Source organism: Phodopus roborovskii, unplaced genomic scaffold (genome assembly GCF_943737965.1).
Source record: "Phodopus roborovskii unplaced genomic scaffold, PHOROB, whole genome shotgun sequence".
Taxonomy (NCBI): Eukaryota; Metazoa; Chordata; class Mammalia; order Rodentia; family Cricetidae; genus Phodopus; species Phodopus roborovskii.
Window position 1 is genome coordinate 2,223,742 of NW_026126571.1, and position 19,327 is coordinate 2,243,068.

The 19,327-nt window shown below is 53.8% G+C and overlaps 3 protein-coding genes across 3 annotated transcripts; all 3 read right to left on the reverse strand.

Annotated features, from left to right (window-relative positions):
- Positions 1–19: 19 nt before the first annotated feature.
- On the reverse strand, positions 20–3,257 carry Mogs (mannosyl-oligosaccharide glucosidase). The gene is made up of 4 exons (XM_051202967.1): positions 2,901–3,257; positions 2,584–2,813; positions 1,984–2,180; positions 20–1,896 (listed from the first exon to the last, which is right to left on the reverse strand). The coding sequence occupies exons 1-4, from the start codon at positions 3,232–3,234 to the stop codon at positions 165–167; spliced, it is 2,493 nt and encodes an 830-aa protein (XP_051058924.1). The 5' UTR covers positions 3,235–3,257; the 3' UTR covers positions 20–164.
- A 4,564-nt stretch (positions 3,258–7,821) lies between these two features.
- On the reverse strand, positions 7,822–8,797 carry Mrpl53 (mitochondrial ribosomal protein L53). The gene is made up of 3 exons (XM_051202987.1): positions 8,624–8,797; positions 8,346–8,458; positions 7,822–8,247 (listed from the first exon to the last, which is right to left on the reverse strand). Exons 1-3 carry the CDS (start codon positions 8,713–8,715, stop codon positions 8,093–8,095), a joined length of 360 nt encoding a protein of 119 aa, XP_051058944.1. The 5' UTR covers positions 8,716–8,797; the 3' UTR covers positions 7,822–8,092.
- Positions 8,798–8,871: 74 nt separating this feature from the next.
- On the reverse strand, positions 8,872–15,956 carry Ccdc142 (coiled-coil domain containing 142). Its single transcript, XM_051202988.1, has 9 exons — positions 14,964–15,956; positions 14,538–14,624; positions 14,311–14,460; positions 14,058–14,188; positions 13,871–13,984; positions 10,577–10,691; positions 10,120–10,297; positions 9,811–10,010; positions 8,872–9,707 (listed from the first exon to the last, which is right to left on the reverse strand). The coding sequence occupies exons 1-9, from the start codon at positions 15,925–15,927 to the stop codon at positions 9,451–9,453; spliced, it is 2,196 nt and encodes a 731-aa protein (XP_051058945.1). The 5' UTR covers positions 15,928–15,956; the 3' UTR covers positions 8,872–9,450.
- Between the last annotated feature and the right edge of the window lie 3,371 nt (positions 15,957–19,327).

Below are 19,327 nucleotides of genomic sequence, written 5' to 3' on the forward strand. Positions count from 1 at the left end.
TTTTTTTTTTTTTTTTTTAATTTTCCAGTTTATTTAGAAAAATAGACTCTTGAGTTCACATTCACCCCAGAGCTGTATGGGATGGAGAAGGAGACACCTGAGACCAGAGACCTTGTCTCTCGGCTTGCAAGTGACACCAGAGGCCCAGCTTCTGTCCAGTCCCTTCAGTACTCCTCAGCCATGATCAGTAAGACCAGGCTTGTCCATCCGTGGAAGGGGCGGCAGCCCGAGCCCCGCCCATCCTGGTCACTGTACTGCTCCCACAGAAACCCTGTAGTCTGGTACTGCTGCCATATGTTGCTCACGACATTGGCACGGAGTTCATGGTAGAGCTTGGAGGCCTGAACCTTGTGGGGACCCTCCACACGCCCATAGTGGTGGAGTGCCCCCAAAGCTAGGTAGTTGATGTTCAGCCACACAGCACCCCGCCAGTAAGGGGGGTCATGCTCAGAATTGCGCTGTCTGTAAAAGAGACTGGAGGCTGACAGGGAGCGCAACCCAAACGGGCTCCAGAGATGGTGGCTGTCAGCCAGGACACTTAGCAGGGGCCCCAAGCGGGGTGAGCGGGGGTCCAACAGTTGTAGCAAGAATGGAAACAGCGAGACATAGCCCAGGGCATCCACATACTGCAGCCGAGGCGGAGGCCGGCCCACCACCCTGACCAGCCCCTGAGGAGGCCTGGACTTGAGCTGTACCGCTTTTGTGTGGTTCCCAAAGTCAGCAAAGACCCCCAGTTCGGGAGCCCAGTGCAGCTCGTCCAGACTCTTGGGTTCTTCCAGGGAGGCAGCCAGAGGGCCCAGCTCTGCAGCGGCTTCAGCCTCCCCAAGCTGCTCCGCAAGCCGTGACAGCACTCGGGCACCCAGTGCCACCCAGCACCGCAGATCCAGGTGCCGCTCCGCTGTGGAGGGGTGTGAGGCCCTGGGGTAGTCATCCAGGCCGGACGGCAGCGTTTTAGGATTCAGTAGGGTAGGCAAAGCCAGGTCCCTGCCTCGCCATCGGTAGGATAGTGGCACCGGCCCTGCCTGGCTTTGACGGAGCCAAGTGAACCAGGCATGCAGGCGGGGAAACGCCTTCCGGAGGAAGGCCAGGTCATCAGGGTCGCCGCCTTCTAACATCCGCAACACTGGCAAGAGCAGGGTTGGGGGGTTAGCGTGGGCTGCACGCTGCACTAGGAATTCTGGGGGCACTCGGGATCGGGCCTCATCCCCCAGTATCTGCTCCCGCCCGATCCATCCATCAGCATTGAGCAGCCCCAGCCAGTGGCCCAGGGCCTCCCGGGTGAGGCGGGGATCCCATCGCTGGACCACTAGCTGGTGAAAACCTTCATCCCAAAGGAAGCCTCGTGGGAAGAATGACCGGGAAGGGACTCCAGAGAAGAGAGGGACGGGCGGGAATAGGGCAGGGTCCACGTTCTGCTCAGACCCTTCCACTCCAGTGTCTGGCAACACCAAACCCTGCCCATAGAAATAGCCAATCCCACCAAGGAGGCCACTGAGGGCAACCTGACCCAAAACCTGCTCCTTGGGGCTCAGGCCCTTTCCGTTTAACTGGAAGGTCCTCTCAAAACGCTCCTGGAAAGCTGCCACGTGTCCCTCCAGGGCCCGGGTCAGCTGGCTGCCTGCCAACGGCCCGAGGGCTTGGTTCCCTCCCGCCTGGGCACTGCCAGACTCAAATATGAACTCCACAGAGAAGGGAGCTCGCAGGGTCACCTGCTGTATCAAGAACTGTCCTTGCCCACTAGGGCCTCCGTCCTCCCACTTCAGAGACCCAGGCAAGCCGAGGTAGCGGTCAGGAGAGGCCCCTGGTGGCCGGTGCCGAAACCAGCTGTTCAGGCGGCTGGTCACCACATCTGTGAGCAGCGGCAGCCCAGGGTTGGAGGACCAGAAGACGTTGTAGCTTGAGGGCAAGAAGACAAATGGGAAATGTTACAGGGAAAGGGAGGTCTTGGCAGGCCCTCTAGTGGGGAATGGCCCTTCCCGTTACCTGGCATGCTTAGGGACAGTGTCTCCTGGACCCGTTGGTGGCAGAAGTGTAAGACGGAAGTCACCAAGCTCACTGGTGTGGCCACTGATGAACTTCAGCTGCCCTTTGGCTCCAATCTCTGGTAGGAGGACTTCGTGCCCATCTGTCACCACGTAGAAGAACAGGGACGCCAAAGGGAGGGAAGAGGTACCCGGGGCCTGCATGACCAGCGACAGCAGTAAAGCATTAGGAAAGCACTCTCTTGAGACTCAGCAAAGACTACGAGGAGGGACGGCAAGCATCTGTCGGTGCCCGAGGGTTAGTGGGTACACTGGAGTGGGCCGAGCTAGATAGAGGGCCCTTAACAGGGTTCCCCGGCAAAGCAACGTGGCCGGCGTTTTAGAACTCGATACGGATTGTTTCATTTAATCTTGTGGTGAGTTAGGTGTCACGGTGACAGCTGCTTTACCAACAAGAAAATGAAAGCTTGCAGACGGCAGGCAGACATGGTCCCCCAGGTTGGTGTCCCAACCGCTGTTGACCTCCGTTTCACACCGCGCCGCTGCTGGGGGGGGGACGGGGGGGTGGTGAGGAGGAGGAGGAGGGCCCTGATGCCCCGACCTGCGGCTCCACGGTCACTCTCCAGCTCCAGTCCCCTCCGTGCTGACCCCCGGGCCTCTTGACGAACTCGGTGGTGAGCCTTAAGGCCCCGTCGCTGATACGCTGCCGGCCGAAGGCGAGGCCGTCGTGGAAGTCCCAGCCATAGGGGCCCACGCCGTCGCCCTGTTCACACGTGTGCCTGAGCTTAGGAGCGGCCCCTGGGGCAGCGCCCTGCTGCGCCCACATCAGCCCTGGGGAGCAGAGCGGCCGCGTCAGTCGGCAGGCGCGGCCGCTCCTCTCCCTCCCCGCGCGCGCGCGGCCCCGCCGGCCGCCGTTACCCGTGAGCAGTGGTCTGGGGCTGCGAGTCTTCATGCCGAAGTAGACGTGGGGACGGTAGGTGCCCCAGAAGAGCTCCGGGGCCACGGCGGGGCTGGAGGAGCCGGGGGGCAGCGCGGGCGGCGCGGGGTGCAGCGTGAGCGCGCGGCGCGCACGGAGCCAGGCCGGGACCCAGCGCCCCGCCAGCCCCAAGGCCAGCGCCAGCGCCAGCGCGGCCAGCGCCGCCCGGCCCGCCGCGCGCGCCCCGCCGGCCCGCCGCCCGCCGCCCCGCGCCCTGTCCTGCGGCCGCGCCCCCTCCGCAGCCGCCGCGCGCCGTCGCCTCTCGCCGCGGGCCATGCCGGCAGCCGGCCCCGCTCCCCGGCCGCCCGGTCCGCTGAGCCTTCCGCCCGCGGAAGTCCCGCCCTGCCGCGGCAGGCCCCGCCCCGGAACCCGGAAGCGCCGGGGCTGCCAGCGCCCCGGACCGAGCTGTCCCCGCTCCGGGCTGAGCGATCGGACTCCGGACCCAGCGATCAGGCCCCGGACCGAGCGATCGGGCCCCGGGATATTTGATTATATTGTATTGTAAAAAGATGTATCGATGTGTTTGGTTTAATAAAAAAGCTAAATGGCCAATGTCCAGGCACGGAGAATAGGCAAGACTTCCAGGCCAAGAGAGGAGCTGGGGATGAATCTAGGCGTGCAGAGGAGATGCCAGGGTGCACAGAACAAAAGGGAAAATGTAGACTGATACACATGGGTGAATTTAAATAAGAGCTAGTGAGACACGCCCAAGCTAAGGGTGAGCTTTCATAAGAAGTCTCCGTGCCATTATTAGGGAGCTGGCTGGAGGGACAGAGGAAGACTCTGTACACCTGGATGCACTATTTTCATTCCAACGTTAACGACCAACCTGCTATCCTTATTTGAGGAACGAGAAAGTGGGCAGTGATAGATTTTCCTGTCCCGTGTCATGGGTATTTAAAGGTAGAGATGACTGGGATTGACATCCTCACAGACTGGGTCTTTATAATACAGTCTTCAGGGAGTTGTCTTTTGCGGTTTACCACGTCAGAGGAACAGCAGGTGGCAACTGAGCTTCCGGAGTCCAGCCCACCAAGAAGCTCGAAACTGAAGGGTGAATGCCGGATAGGCAAGGCCAGAGGGCTTTGGCTCCACAATGTCCGTTACTGCGGTGCCTTCCCATGTTTGCTGGTGGCTTCTTGCATTGTGTGAATGGGTGGGGGTGGGGGGATCCCCACTGCCTGCCATGTAGTGTGATTGTCTCGTGGGACTACCCCATTCTATTGTGCTTTTTAACCTGTGGCTTATTATGAAGATTTCCTCTAAGGTGTACTGTTTAATTGAAGCAATGATTTTTACAATAATAGTGTCAGCTTAAATAGGGTTTTGATGACTGAGGGTTTTTAATAAATATAGTAAGGAATTATGATAGAGGTTAGTGTAGCGGGAACTCTAACACATGCAAAGGTAGGATATAGTGTTGACACGTCCCACCCCCACCATGGTAGAGCAGGGGCTGAGGAGGGTAGAACAAGGAAGTTTCTCTTGAGGAGCTGTACAGAATGTGGCTGACTTAGGTTAATGATTAAGAAAAACAGCTGTGTCCCAGAAGCGAGGCTAGCTCAAGTTCTCTTAATCTTAATGTTGGGAGATGTGTTCACAAGTTTCAGTGTGCATCATAGCTAAAACAAAGCTTTAAATAATGACTTAAGGTTAGGTTAAGACGTCTTCAATGGCATTAAGGTAGAAAATCCTGGGGAACAGTTTAAAGTTTACAAAGACACACATACCTACACATACCTCTTTTCTTTCTCTTTTTGTTTTTTGAGACAGGATTTCTCGGTAGCTTTGGAGCCTGTCCTGGAACTCTCACTCTGTAGACCAGACTGGCTTTGAACTCACAGAGATCCACCTGCCTCTGCCTTCTGAATGTTGGGATGAAAGGCGTGCACCACCATCGCCAGGCTTCACATACCTTTCTTGCTAGGATGGGTTGGTAATCAAAGGTGATGATTAATTCCTTGTACCCATTTTGGCCCTCAGCTTCTTGATCCAATTTAATAAAAACTGTTGAGTGGGTATACATTCTGAGAACTTAAAGTAGAAATGACGGTTTTTCATAAATAGAAGTTTAGATTTTTTTTTTTATATAAAATTACCTTTTGATGTCGGGCATGGTGGCACACACCTCTAGTCCCAGCTACTCGGGAGGCTGAGACAGGAGGATCGCTTGAGTCCAGGAGTTCTGGGCTGTAGTGAGCTATGCTGATCAGGTGTCTGCACTAAGTTTGGCATCAGTATGGTGACCTCCCGGGAGTGGGGAACCACCAGGTTGCCTAAGGAGGGTGAATTGGCCCAGGGTGGAAACGGAGTAGATCAAAATTTCCTTCTGAGACAAATATTAAAGTGATTGATTCTTTGTAATTGCAAAATAAAGCCTGGCAGTAAAAACACTGGCTGAGAAAAATACCTTGCTTGCTTACACTCTGTAAACCTGTAACAAGCTGCTTGGATATGAGTGTATGTGGGTTCTTGGGAATAATTTGGTTTTTTACCTATAATACATAAATGGGAACACGCTGGTTTTTACTCATTATAATCATTCACTTGGAAAACAGAACGCAACCACATTGTAATTGTTATACTGCTTGAAAGATTTTGCTGGTACATAGGAGCTGTAAAGGAAAATGAAAGAGATGATAGAGACCCTGAAGTGTGTTCTCTTTTTCTCAGACCCCAAAGAATTAAGTTTTACTCCCTCAGAAAAGTCAACTGAGTAATTAGTCTGCATACGCACTCCATGGCTACCTGCCAATTCCTGCGCTGCTGAAGGCTAGTCTTCAGAGCAGCGGTCTTTCTTAAAGGATGATGGAGAGAGAATCCTTGGATACCCTTTTAGGCAGGGAAGAGTTACAGTGTTGCTGGGGGAGGGGACTCCACAGTTACAGATTTGGTAAACTACATAGCAGACAGTATCTAAGAGATCTCGGACTGCCTTAGCTGGGCATTCTTGACTTATTCTCTGGCAGCAGCTGTATCATCTCCCCCCGCCGCCCCCCAATAATTCACAGTAAGGAACCAAGGGGCCAGGAAAGTGAACTAGTAATTTAAGCACTTGCTGGGAAACCATGAGAAACTGACTTGAGATCCAGTATACCCACATAAAAGCCAGCTGGGGTAGTAACCTCAGTACTGGAGAATGGAGACAGGGGGTCCTAAAGACTTGCTGGCTAGTCTGGCTGAAAATGATAAGCTCCAGGCTCAGTAAGATCTTGCTTAGAAACAAAACAAAAGAGCCAGGCATTGGTAGCACACACCTTTAATCCCAGCACTCAGGAGGGAGGCAGAGGCTGCCAGATCTCTGTGAGTTCGAGGCCAGTATGGTTTATAGAGCTAGTTCCAGGACAGGCTCCAAAGCTACACAGAGAATCCCTGTCTCAAACAAACAAACAAACCAAACAAAAAGAAAAAAATAAAGAAACAAAACAAAACCGATGGAGCATGGGAGAGGAATATGTCCTACTTTTGGCTTCCACATCTGCTAACACAGGCAAGTACACCTACTGTACGTACTCACAAAAAGAAACGATGGAAATAGCTGGGTGGTGGTGCACGCCTTTAATCTCAGCACTAGGGAGGCAGAGGCAGACGGTCTCTGTGAGTTGAGACCAGCCTGGTCTACAGAGCAAGTGCCAGGACAGCCAGGGCCACACAGAAAACCCTGTCTCAAAAGACATATAGAAGAAACAAGGTGTACTGTAGCCCAGCACACACACACACACACACACACACACACACACACACACACACGAACACTGCCTTTATGTTATGAAATGCACGTGGCTATTTGCTTAAAACTAAAATTTCCTAAAAGAATACTCATGTGACATGAATAGATAACTTTTTTTTTTTTTTTTTTTGGAGACAGGGTTTCTCTGTGTAGCTTTGGAGCCTGTCCTGGTAATCACTCGGTAGACCAGGCTGGCCTTGAACTCACAGAGATCCCCCTGCCTCTACCTCCCGAGTGCTGGTATTAAAGGTGCACTCCACCACTGCCTGGCTTGAATGGATAACTTTTTATACCAGTTAATTCTCTACAATAATTTCATGGTCATCATCAATGTCTGTTAGACTAAAAACTGTTTCAGGTGCTGTGAGAAATGAGCCATATGTACTTAAAGGGTAAGATAAATGTCAGGAAAAAATGATTAGGGAAAATGACCCCAGGCAGGCGAACACAGGTCAGACAGGAGAATGATGCGAACAGAAGGGTCTTCCCTCCTGAGTAGCCACGATGGCCTGTGCCACCAGGTGGGGCTGATTCCATTTAAGGGAAACAATGTTGGTGGCTGGTGGCATTTGAAGGAAGTTGGTAGTGGGTAGCAATACAAGTTGACATTAAAGCCAAACAGAAATGTAGGGTTTAAGTCCAGAGTAGTTTTAATTATGACAGAATGCGTGGTTCTGTGGTGGTTTTAAGGAATGGCCCCCACAGATTCATGTACCTGAGGGCTTGGCCCATAGACAATGAATGGCTCTATTAGTAGGTGTGGCCTTGTTGGAGGAAGGGTGTGGCAGTCTCTTCCTGCTGCCTGTGGATCAAGATGTAGAACTCTAAGCTCCTTCTGCAGTACCATGTCTGCCTGCGTGGCACCAGACTCCCTACCACGAAGATGATAATGGGCCTCGGAAACTGTAAGCCAGCCCCCAATTAAATGTTTTTTTTCTTTATAAGAGTCGCCGCGGTTATGGCATGTCTTGCGTTCTGAAGCCTGGTGTGTGGATGACGCACGTCTATAACCCCAGCACTCAGGAGCCTGGAAGCCAGGAGACTCCTTTCAAATTTCTATGACCTTAGTTTGATACCAAGTTTCAGGTTAAGCTCATGACCTGAGTCTGTCTCAATCAACCAAGCAAACAGAATTTATCTGGCAATAAATATTTAATTAAAAGATACCTGGGTGGGAGATGAAGCCAAATTCAAAACATGGTTAAGCAATGGGGGAAGAGGAGAAAGAAAATCCAAATTTGTGCAGACCCTCCATCCCCTATCACCTAGTCTTTCTTACTTATCCTGCCCCGAAAGCACTGGCAAGTGTCAGGGTTTCCTTGCACGTCAGTCTGTTTCGTGACCTCCACGTAACCTTTTGAGTGGTTGCGCCCGGCTCTTCTTAGACAGCAGTCTTCGGCAACGTCAGCGCCGAGTGCCAGTCCCCGAGCCGGCCTTGTCTGCGCTGGGTGCTGCGGACGCTGCCGCCGCGTTTCTGGCCTGGATGTGGGAGGCCAAGGCAGTAAACATTTCCTGAGCGGTGAGGTTTGCGCCGCGCATAATCAGCCGATACCCATCTCCTAAGGAAGATGCAAACCGAGGGGGATGGGTCAGGGCCCCGGAGTCCGCAGGGCCCCGCCCGCCCGCGCCCGCCCGCGCGCGCCCCGGCCAGGCCTACCGAACAACACGTCCACGCAGGGCTCGGAGCCGTCGTGCCTCACGTCGGCGATCACCGAACAGTTGAGGTTTGTGGCACGGACTTTCTCGCTGCTCACCGCCTGGAGAAAGGTCCTAGGGCGGGAGGGCAGCGTGAGCGTGAGCGCGCCCGGGGAGCGGGGAGCCGGGGCGAAGGGGCGTGTGCCGGGCAGGGGGAGCGCGCCCGAGCGGCTTGGAGCTCGCGCAAAGGGGTGCGGGGGGATCGAGCGAGCGCGCCTGCCACCTCCCCGGGACACGAACCTTGTGGACTCCACGTTGTTCTCAAACGGGCAGAACTGAACTCGAACCAGCTTGACCGGACGCAGTCCGATGCGAGCCAAAGCCGCCGCCATCGCGTGGTTACCTCTGCTCCGGAAGTGGTGCCGGGGAATCGCTTTATTGGAACGGACCGCTTCCGGCGGCCTCTGCGGGACTTGGGGCGGCTTTCCTGCCCGGGCTGCCAAGGGTCCCGGAGTAGGTGGTCCGCAAACACTTCGGCCGCACACAGCGTAGACGGTGGATGTGCAATCCTCCCCCTCCACCACCTTTGCACGAAAACGCGTCCTCTGCCGCAGCTTCCCCCTTCAGCATCCTGCCTGCTACTTCTGGGTCCGCGCCATCCCAAATCCTGGCTCCTTCCAATGAGGGGATGGTTGTGCGCCCACCAGGAAGCAAGCCCACCCTGGCAACTGAGCCCCCAAAGACTGGGAATGGAACCGGGGACCCTGCACGTGTAGACATGCTCGCGCCGTCTGTGTCTCCTCACGAACTGACTTTAGCCTTGTTACTGGGATTCAAGAGAAAGCACGTCGTAGCTTGCTTCCGTCTCCTGAGAGTCAAGCCTGTAGACAAGCTATGCGCATCTAGCCCTTGCGTCACTGTTGCTAACTTTGAGACTTGGGGCTGTAGTTTGCCCACTGCTCTGGATTGCAGATACTAGCGTGGTCTTGCATTCGATTCCAGACTGCGTAGTTTATGTACGTGTTCTCCCAGGCTCCCAGCTTTTCAGCCTCTCCAACAGTTTTAAGCCCGTGACCCGGGCTTGTCAAGACCATGATTTGGAACTGCTGGTCCTATCTATGCGCACCTTAGGGCTCAGGACTCGTCCCCAGGCAGGAAAGAAAGGGCAGGTGCCAACGAGGATGCTGGTGCAGCCTCAGGGCAAGCCAGGCCTGCTGGTTCCCAGCCAGGTAAGCTTCAGGGCTAGGCCCTCCTCCTCCCCCCAGGGTGCTCAGCAGGTGCATGTTCCGGGTCGAGGAGAGTGCAGGCCGGAGGGGGGGAGCCAGGCTTTCCAGGCCGTTGAGGCTGCTGGCGGGCAGTTCGGTGGGGACTTCATTACAAAGACCTGGGAAGGCAGGAGTGGAAGGCAGGTCGGCGGGTGATGCTGGAAGTCAGCGGTGAGACTGGGGTGGGGGTGGGGGGAGGGCTGGGGGGAACCTGGGACTCACAGCAACATGGAGGCCTTCTGCGGACTGGACCCTTGCGCAGGGGCTGCTGCAGTAGACACAGCAGGGCCCCATCTAGCCGCTGGAAGATGCTGAGTGACAGCAGAGTCTGACGAAGCTCCCGGGCCAGGCCCCACTGCTCCTGCTCCAGGACCTCCCTGACCACTCCGAAGTCTCGCTTGAGCTGCAGCGCCCCCTGCAGGCTAGATGTCCAGGTACAATGTGGCCACCCGGACACTTCTGCCTCCCCGGGACTGCTCTACCCCAAAGTTCTCCATTTCTCCCGCTGCCGCTACCGTCCTTCCTTCCCACCTGAACCGGATCCCATGGGTGAGGATGTGGTCGAGCCAGGCACCCAGTATGGCTGTCAGTGCCTGGCTGAGGGCGGGGGCTTGGGCTTCGGGTGGCAATCCCTGCAGTCCTTGCAACACAGGCTCCAACACAGTGCCGACCACCAACCCTGAATACTCACTAGGAGTACTGGGGTGCTCTGGAGTGAAGGAGGAGAAAGGAGAGAGTGTGAGGCGGTGGAAATCCAATGGGCACCGGAGACAAGGGCACAGAAGGTAAGGACAAGGAAGGTGATGGCGGTGTGGAACCACAATTAGGGAGGACTTGAACCGTTCACACGCTGGGAGAGTGGGCTGCCCCGGGAGGGCGTGGAGGGGGGGCGGTGTTGTGTAGCTCAGTCAGTAAGGCTTGCTTGCCTAGCATGTGTGAAACCCCGGGTTTCGTCCCCCAGGATTACAGAGAAAGAGAGAAGAATTACCAGGACACAGTCGAAGCCTCCAGTACCGACCCTTTGGCATGTGGAGCTGGAAGCCCTGTGTGGCTTGCTTATAGCATTCTTGGAAAAAGAGATTCAGAGAGTCTTCGGGCAGGAGCTGTAGGGGAGGAGGAAAGAAAGAAGGCTCTACCGTTAAGACTCCCATCTGAGGCCTCAATGTGGCATCTGTAAAACCCGGAATCTTTGCATCTCTGTAGGAGCCGGGGCATTTTCTAAGGAGAAACATTACTGCTTCAACTGAGTTTTCCAGGTCTGGACCCAAATTCTGCACAATACATAGGATTATCAGCTCTTAGTTGAGCACGTGCCTGTATGGATATTCCTTTACACTGTGTGAATATATGTTCCTGTAATTGGTTTAATAAAGAAGCTGACTGGCCTATAGCTAGGCAGGATATGGTTAGGTAGGAAAACCAGATTAAGAATATTGGGGAAAAGGAGGAGGAGAAATCTCAGGAATTGCCAGCCAGACTCAGAAGAAACAACATGAAAAGTACATAGTTGAGGTTAAAAAGCCTTGGGGCAGCACACAGATGAATATAAATGAGTTCGTTTAAGTTATAAGCTAGTTGAAAAGAAGTCTAAGCTACTGACCAAGCATTTATAATTAATAATAGTCCCTGGGCCTTGTGTGATTATTTGGGAGCTGACTGGCAGGACAGAAAAGTCCTCCTACATGCCTGTACTCCCAGAATTTGGAAAGTGGAAGCTGGAGTATCAGGAATTGATGACCAACCTCAGCTACATAACAAGTTCAAGGCCAGCCTGGATCCCATCTCAAGAAATAAAAACAAAACCCAAATTGGTTTTATAACCTGTCAGAAGCATATAGTAGACAGATGGGGCTCTGATCAGGCCAGGCAGGGCCTGAGGTAAAGGGTGAAATTAAAATGACCTGGCTACATCCTAAATGGAAGGCAGTGGATGCAGACCATGGTCTATGGCTGTGTCACTGTCCTGGCATTTGGGAGCCTTTGGAATGCCCTTACATTAAGTGCCCTTGAAATAACCCACAAAGCAAATAATCCGTAGAGTAGGAGGGGCTAGCACAGCAGGCTGTGCTTTGTGAAGGAGGAGGAGACAGCACTGTAAGGATCTCAGAGAAGAAGAATCTGAAGAATGGGGCACTTGGCAAAAGTTCGGTAAAAATGTGAGCTGAGCACACTGGCAATTTAGTACCAACTTGCTTTCTCTGACAATTCCTACACTCCTTTTCTGACACACACAGGCCCATGCCCATACAGAAGAGGGACACACACACACACACACACACACACACACACACACACACACACACGAGACAGAGAGAGAGAGAGACAGACAGACAGAGAGAAAGAAATTCATGAAGAGGGAGCAGGAGGGAGAGAGGGAAAAAATTAAGCAAGTGCATCCTCAGAACAAGCCTATCAGCATTGGTTATCCAAGAAGATCCTATGGGGAACCCACCCTCTGCTACTCCGACTCTGCCTGCTACTCAGGTTGAGAACTGTCCTGCTACTCAGAGGCTGCCAGGCCACCATTTAAGCCTCAGGTACTTTATGCAACACTCTACAAGCTCACACCTGCCAGGGTGCTCTTCTGGGCTCCTAAGAACCTCGCTCCCCATTGGGCCCTACTCATGATGCCCCTCCCCTGGGACATGATTTTAAAGAGATAACAGTAACCATTGATGGAATTCCAAACAGTTGCTGGACTGGGATTCGGGAGAACTAACGGGGTCCACAGCAGTAAAATGCTTGGTCAGCAGAAAAATGGGGCGAAGGAACGGAGAGTCGGCATGAAACCCACGGCCACACAAAGAGAAAATGGAAAGACCCTCATAGTCTATATATTCCACAGTAGGAAGCAATAGTGTGCAAACAGAGTTCAGACAGAATAGCGTCATCAGTAAGAGGGACTGATGGCATAGCTTGCTGGCACAGTTACCTAGTACACTTGAAACCCAGGCATGATCTAGAGAGAGGGGAGAAGAAACAGCCAACCATAGGTGGAATTGCTCTCATTACAGGCCTTAAAGGACACGTTAGTTTTTAACATGTGTGCAGGTATGCTTACATATAGAGAGGACAACTTGCAGAAATCAGTTCTCTCTCTCTCTCTCTCTCTCTCTCTCTCTCTCTCTCTCTCTCTCTCTCTCTCTCTCTCTCTCTCTCTCTCCCCCTCACATGGGTCCTGGAGATCAAATTCAGGTTGTCAGACTTGGCAGCAGGCACCTTCAACTAATAAACCATTTTGTACCTTCTCCCCACCCCCCTTCCTGCTAATAATTGAAATCAAAGAAAGACTTGATGCCCAGTCAGCAAATACTTTACTGCTTAGTTACAGATCCAGTTTACACTTCACCTTTTTGTAAAAAGAAAAAAAAAAAAAAAAAAAAAAAAAAAAACCTGAGACAGCCTTGGCTGTCCTAGAACTTGCTCTGTCGACAAGGCTAGTTTCAAAACTCAGAGATCCGCCTGCTTCTGCCTCCCCAGTGCTGGGGTCAAAGGCGTGCGCCACCAGTGCCCACCTACATTTAAGTTTTTAAACTGTAGATAAGTACTACTACAACAAAACTATAAATTAAGCCAATGCGATGTTGCACACCTTTAATCTCAGCATTCAAGCAGCAGAGGCAGGCAAATCACTCTGTTTAAGGCTAGCCTTGTCTGTACATCGAGTTCCAGGCCAACCAGAATGACATGGTGAGACCCTGTCTCAACAAAGCGCACACACACACACACACACACACACACACACCACAATCTTAAAGAGAGAAGAACCATTGAACTGAACACTAGTAGGAAGAGTGGAATGTAATTATGGAATGTCACTTTCTGCAGCTGCTAATGAAGTAAATCTAAGCAATGATGTCAGTGGCTACCACTGTTAGCAGGTGGCAAGGGGTTGTGAATCATAATTGACCATGAGCTGATTAACGTTATTATAACCATATTTGAAATTTTTCCTTAGTAAAGACTAAGGCAGAACACGAAACCAACAAAGAAAATCATGAGTTTAGTGGAGATTGCAAGGTACAGAGGTTCTACTCTGTTCAATGCCCACACCTGTTCCCTAGCAGGCACACAGCTCTCCCCTGGCCCTGAGCCCTCCCTCGCCCCTGCGCCCTCCCCGCCCCTGAGCTCTCCCCGCCCCTGCGCCCTCCCTCGCCCCTGCGCTCTCCCGGCCCCTGAGCTCTCCCCGCCCCTGCGCTCTCCCCTGCGCCCTCCCTCGCCCCTGCGCTCTCCCCCGCCCCTGCGCCCTCCCCTGCGCCCTCCCTCGCCCCTGCGCCCTCACCCGCATCTGTGCAGTCAGCTTCTGAATCTCCCGGCTCAGCGGCTGCTCCACCTCCAGGGTTAAGGTGGCCTCTGAGGCCAGGCTGCACAGATCTTCCACTACCCCAAGTAGAGGCTTTAGGTGGAAACAGACAGTGAGGGCTCAGTTCGGGCCAGGCTGTTCCCTTCCCTGCTCCCAGGACACTCACAGGCAAATCCTTTTGGATCAGGGTCAGGAAGGGGCCGGGGGCCCATGCTGCCAGGTGCTGCCGAGCTCTGCCCAAGAACCAGAGCAAGGTGGTCTGCAGGGCACAGAGCCCCAGAGCGGCAGGTGCAGGACCTGGAGGGGAGAGCGGAGTGTCCTGGGGCCCATGGTTGCTTTCAGGCGAAGGCCAGCTTCAGAACGAGGGGAGGACAAGATGTCAACTGCTCTGCCTCCTACCCCATGCACACCCGTCTCACCTGGAGGCAGACACGGGCTAAGTTCCGACCTAGGCTCTCGAAGGGTGTCCAAGATTGGAGGGAAAAGCCCCTGCAACAACTCAGCAGTAGGAGCCAGTGATGCAGGGCCACTCTGACCCACCAGGGATGATCCCAGAGCCTGGCAGAACCCTGGAATGACACAATACGGTCTGCAGGGGGCAGCAGCCTGACCTTTGCCCCCCCCCCCAGTGTCCCTTTCTCCTTACCTTGGTCCCAGTTCCAGGTGAGAGCCTGATGAAGTAGGCTGTGACACAGAGCCAAGACCGCCTTTTCACACTCTTGAGGCAGGGACGCTAACGGGAGAAACGACGGGAGCCTGAGAACAAAACCTCCCTGTTCACAGCCCCTGCCCGCTCCGTGGTTTGACCTGCACCACTCACACCAAGGGTGGGCAGTCAGGCACAGTGGCTCTCGGCCTGTGGGAAGCCGAGGCGGGAGGGAGCTCGAGGCCACCTGCCTCAAAACAAAACAAAGTCGGCTGTGGAAAGCAAAGGCGGGCCTCGCAAAACCTTAACCCGTACAATCAAACTCAGGGAAGTTCATTCTGCAGGACCCGCTCTTGCTGACAGGCTAGAGGCGGGTGGCTAGGGTCACCACAACCCCCAAACGCCGGCGCGGGGCCCCTCGCTCACCTCGACACAGCGCCTGACTCAGCCGCTGCGCCACCGCCCCGAGGTCTCCCCAGGGTGCCACGCTGAGCTCCAGACTCTGAGCACAGGCTCCCCACAGCAAGGTCCAGTACTGGCTCCACAGGGCTCCAGGCCCCGCAAGCCTCAGCCCGCGGCTGTCGCTGCTAGCCTCGCCCCCTATTAGACCCAGCAGCCCGGGCAGCAGCTCCCGCTCCTCGTCGCACTGCCCGCGGAGTTGGTCTTGCAGGTCCGGCCCAGCAAGGGCCTCGGCCAGCCTACGCGCCACCCGACATCCCCGCTCCGCAGCCAGGAGGTGGAGCACACGGGCGGCGGGGAACGGGCGCGCGGCCCCAGGGGCGCAGCTCACTGCTCGTCCCTGCAGCTTGTGGTAGAAGGGCAGGGCCAGCAACAGTTCGGCTAGCTGGGACGTCAGGCCCAGGCTGGCGGGTGCCCGGCCCAGGGCGCGAAGCTGCGTCTCGATGGCAGCATCCAGGCACTGGGCTGCTAGCCCGACCGGGCGAGCCAGGAGAAGCGTGTCCGTGGGTCCCGTGGGTCCCGGGAGGCCGAGGCGCGGAGCCGCCCCACGCGGAGGGCGCGGCTGCAGGTCCCCGTGCAGCTGCGGCAGGGAGAGGGCTGCAGCCGACGAGCTGGAGCGGAGCAACCGCACGGCCGCCTGCAGGTGGCGGGCGCCGTCCCGGGCCCGCAGGAGCCGCTCCCGCTCGCGATGCAGACGGAGCAGCGCAGCCCGGAGCCGCTGCAGAGCGAAGGGCATCGGGCCGCTCGCCGGAGCGGGCTCCCACGGCTGTCTGTCCGGGTTCGGGCGCGGGACGCTCCCCGCAGCCAGCAGCCCCGACCCTCGGCGAACGCCCTCGCCCCGCTCGTCCCCAGCGCCCACGGGGTACGCCCACGGCGGGGGTGCGGTAGAGAGAGGAGGCAGGAGGCCGCCGGAGCGGGGCGCCCGGGCCATGGCACGGCGAGTCCCGAACGAACCTAACGCCCGTCGCCTCCCCGCACCCGCGGGCGCCGGGACGCGCAGGCTTGCAGCCGGAAGTCTCGTGGCCTCGTCCACTTTCCGTAGCCGCGGCGTCTGCCCCTAACAAAGATGGCTGCGGCTCGCGTCTGCCCCCGGCCCCCGGCGGGCACCAAGTTCTAGGCCGACGGGAGGGGGCGCTGATGCCGAACGGAGGAGGAAGAGCCAGTCCAGCTGGGCGGGTGAGGGGTGTGACCAGACGGCGGGACGCCCAGGACCGGCCCCTTGAGTGAGTCTACCAGGGTCTGGGCATTTCCAGGAGGCGGAGGATGGAGAGCTCGGGCCTCTCCATCTCGGGCTCCCAGCCGGGTTATCACCTTCCTTTCTGAAAGACTTCCCTGTGGTCCGGCTGCCATCCGCGGGGGACCCCCCCCCCCGTGGCTCCCGACCTTGCAAGGAATTTGGGTCCTACAGAAAAGAGGGAAGAGAGACCCCAGCTTTCTTTTTGTCCTGACCATCGCCTTCATGGTTGTCTGTGCGTCCGTGGTTGTTTTGCTATGGTTCTCTCCTCTTGGAGTCTCACTTTGTAGGTTCCTGGCTAGCCTGGAGCTCGCCGTGTAGACCAGGCTGATCTCGAAATCGCAGTTGTCTGCCTGCCTCTGCCTCCTCTGCTGAGAGGGAGGGAGGGAGGGAGGGAGGGAGGGAGGGAGGGAGGACAGCCAGCTTCCTTCCTGTTTTGTTTCAGTCAGCTGCGGGCTTTGGGAACCAGCAGGTTCCGGCCCTACACAATAAAGATTTTTAAGCAAACAGACAGCAAGGGACCCTCCAGCTGCTGCTCATACAATGCTCAAACTAGGCAGAATTGAGCACTTGAGGGTCTCGTGGTTGGGGCCTAGGCAGTGGTTACAAATGCCTTTGGAAAGATACTATGATCAGAGCACAATTTGAGCAAAGATGCTAAAGCAAGGGAAAGAGAATATCACTATAGCCCAGCACTCGGGAGGCTGAGACTGGAGGATTTTCATGAGGTAATCGACAACTGGCCTGCATAGTTTCAGGCTAGCCTGGGCTACAGTGTGAGACCCAATCTCTGAGAGTTGCTTGAAAGGCCTCAAGAGTTTAGATTTCCTGAGGTATATGGTACAGTTACTGGGAGAGACAAAAGCATCAGATATGGGGGCATTGGCAGGCTAAATTTCCAGTTGCTTTCCTGGTCATTTCCTGATTTATTTAGAGAATCTCAGTTAACAAGTCCTCAGGCTAAGGATACAGGTCCACATAGAGAATTGGCCCCAGCCTCAGATTCCCGAGTCCCTCCCACACAAAGACAAGTCTAAAAATTAATTAATTGACACTGAAGAGATTCCTCCAGTCATGAGGAGGACCCCATTCAACTCCCGGCACCCACATCAGATGGCTTGAAATAGCCGGCAACTCCATTCTTGGGGGATCTGATGGCTCTGGTTCCTGAAGGCACCTGTACATACCTGTACATGCCCCGCCACCCGCCCCCAGATACATATAATTAAAAAATAAAGTAAAATCTTTTAAAGTTGTTTATTTGGTTGGGTTTTTTTTTTTTTTTTTTTTTTTTTTTTTGCTTCATAACACAAACCTGTTTACTTAATAAGAAAAATCTTGAGAATCCTTCTGTGGTCCTTTTACCTCAAAAATTTCACTAGAATGGTGTTTGTTTTGAGAGGGCTGATAAGACGACTCAGGCAATAAGGACACTTGCTTCCAAGACTGACAACCTAAGTTTTATCACTGGAACCAATGTGATAGAAGGAGAAAATCACACACACACACACACACACACACATACACACACACAGACATACTCACACACTCACACACACAGACAGACATACTCACACACACACTCACACACACATACACAGAGACACACATACATACACACACACACTCACACACTCACACACAGACATACTCACACACTCACACACACTCTCACACACACACACACACATACATACACACACACTCACACACACATACTCACACCAATAATAATGAATAAAATAAACATCCTTCTATTCAATGAGTATCTGGTGGAGGCATCAGTCACACCTAACACAGTTTGTCACATCCAAGATGTATAAACAGGGATACAGTGGAATGAAGAGGTCTCTCTCTCTCTCTCTCTCTTTTAAAGGAATGACAGAGACAGCCTCCCTGATAACCTGATGTTTAAGCCAAGATCTAAAAGGCAAGAGACACAATCCATTTGCTTGGGAAAGATCATCCCAGGTAGAGGGCGTAAGACATGCAAAGTCACAGATGGTGTGTTATAGGAACTTCAAAGTTGCTTAACTGATTCAAGAAAAGCTCTGGCCAGTGTTGAAATAGATTGGGCATCATTCAAAGTGGGCTGCCACCACAAAGGAGTCTCGATGTCACTAGGTAAGAGAAACCTTACTAAACAGGACAAGGAGTTGAGCCCACAGTGTTCCCAGAAAGGCTTAGGATTCAGGTGAAAAATACTTGAGATTAATCATAAAAGAGCTTTTAGGACAAGGGATGCTAAAATTACACTTTGTAGCTAACCACTGAGCAAAGAGACTGAAAAAAAAAAAAAATGAGAAGAGATGGAGGCCTAAAGAGGCAGGAATGTCGATATTCAGATCCACACAAAAGGTCTGTGTAAGAAAGGTCAAGGAAAAACACAATCAGAAAGCTTAGATATTGTTGACAACCATAAATCAGATTAATGAGGGTAGGCAAAGCTCCAGAAAGTCAAGGTCCAAATCACCAAACAGAGAAGCCACAAGTGAGTCAGACAGAAGAGAGATTCCAGGTAGAAAGAAGAAATCCACTGTTAAAAGTGGAAGGACAGGGCATTCCAAGAGACGATGTCCTAACACCCCTCTCCTCGGTGAGAGTTAAAATGCATTAGTAAATGTCTTTCCTATCTAGAATTGCAATTACACAGTTAATATACAGAGGTTTTTTTTTTTTTTGGGGGGGGGGGTCTGTATGTTCTTTCTTTTCTGACATTTCTTGTTTGCAAGGCCCATATTCTCTAACATCAAGGTCATTTAGATAATATGTCAAGGTTTTTGCTAGAATGTAAAGGTCTTTTGTTGTTGTTGTTTTGTTTTCTAACCAGAGGGATAAAGAAAAGTTGTAAAAATCGGAGCAAAGAAAATGCTTGCTTAAGACTTGCAAAGAAAAAATTCAGTGGCTAAAAGTATGGGTGCAACAGGGCGGTGGTGGTGCACGCCTCTAGTCTCAGCACTAGGGAGGCAGAGGCAGGTAGGTCTTTGTGAGTTCTAAGCCAGCCTGATCTACAGAGCTAGTTCCAGGGCAACCAGGGCTGAGAAACCGTGCCCCCCCCCAAATGTGTACAGGTAATCTTAATGTGTTGCAAGGTGCT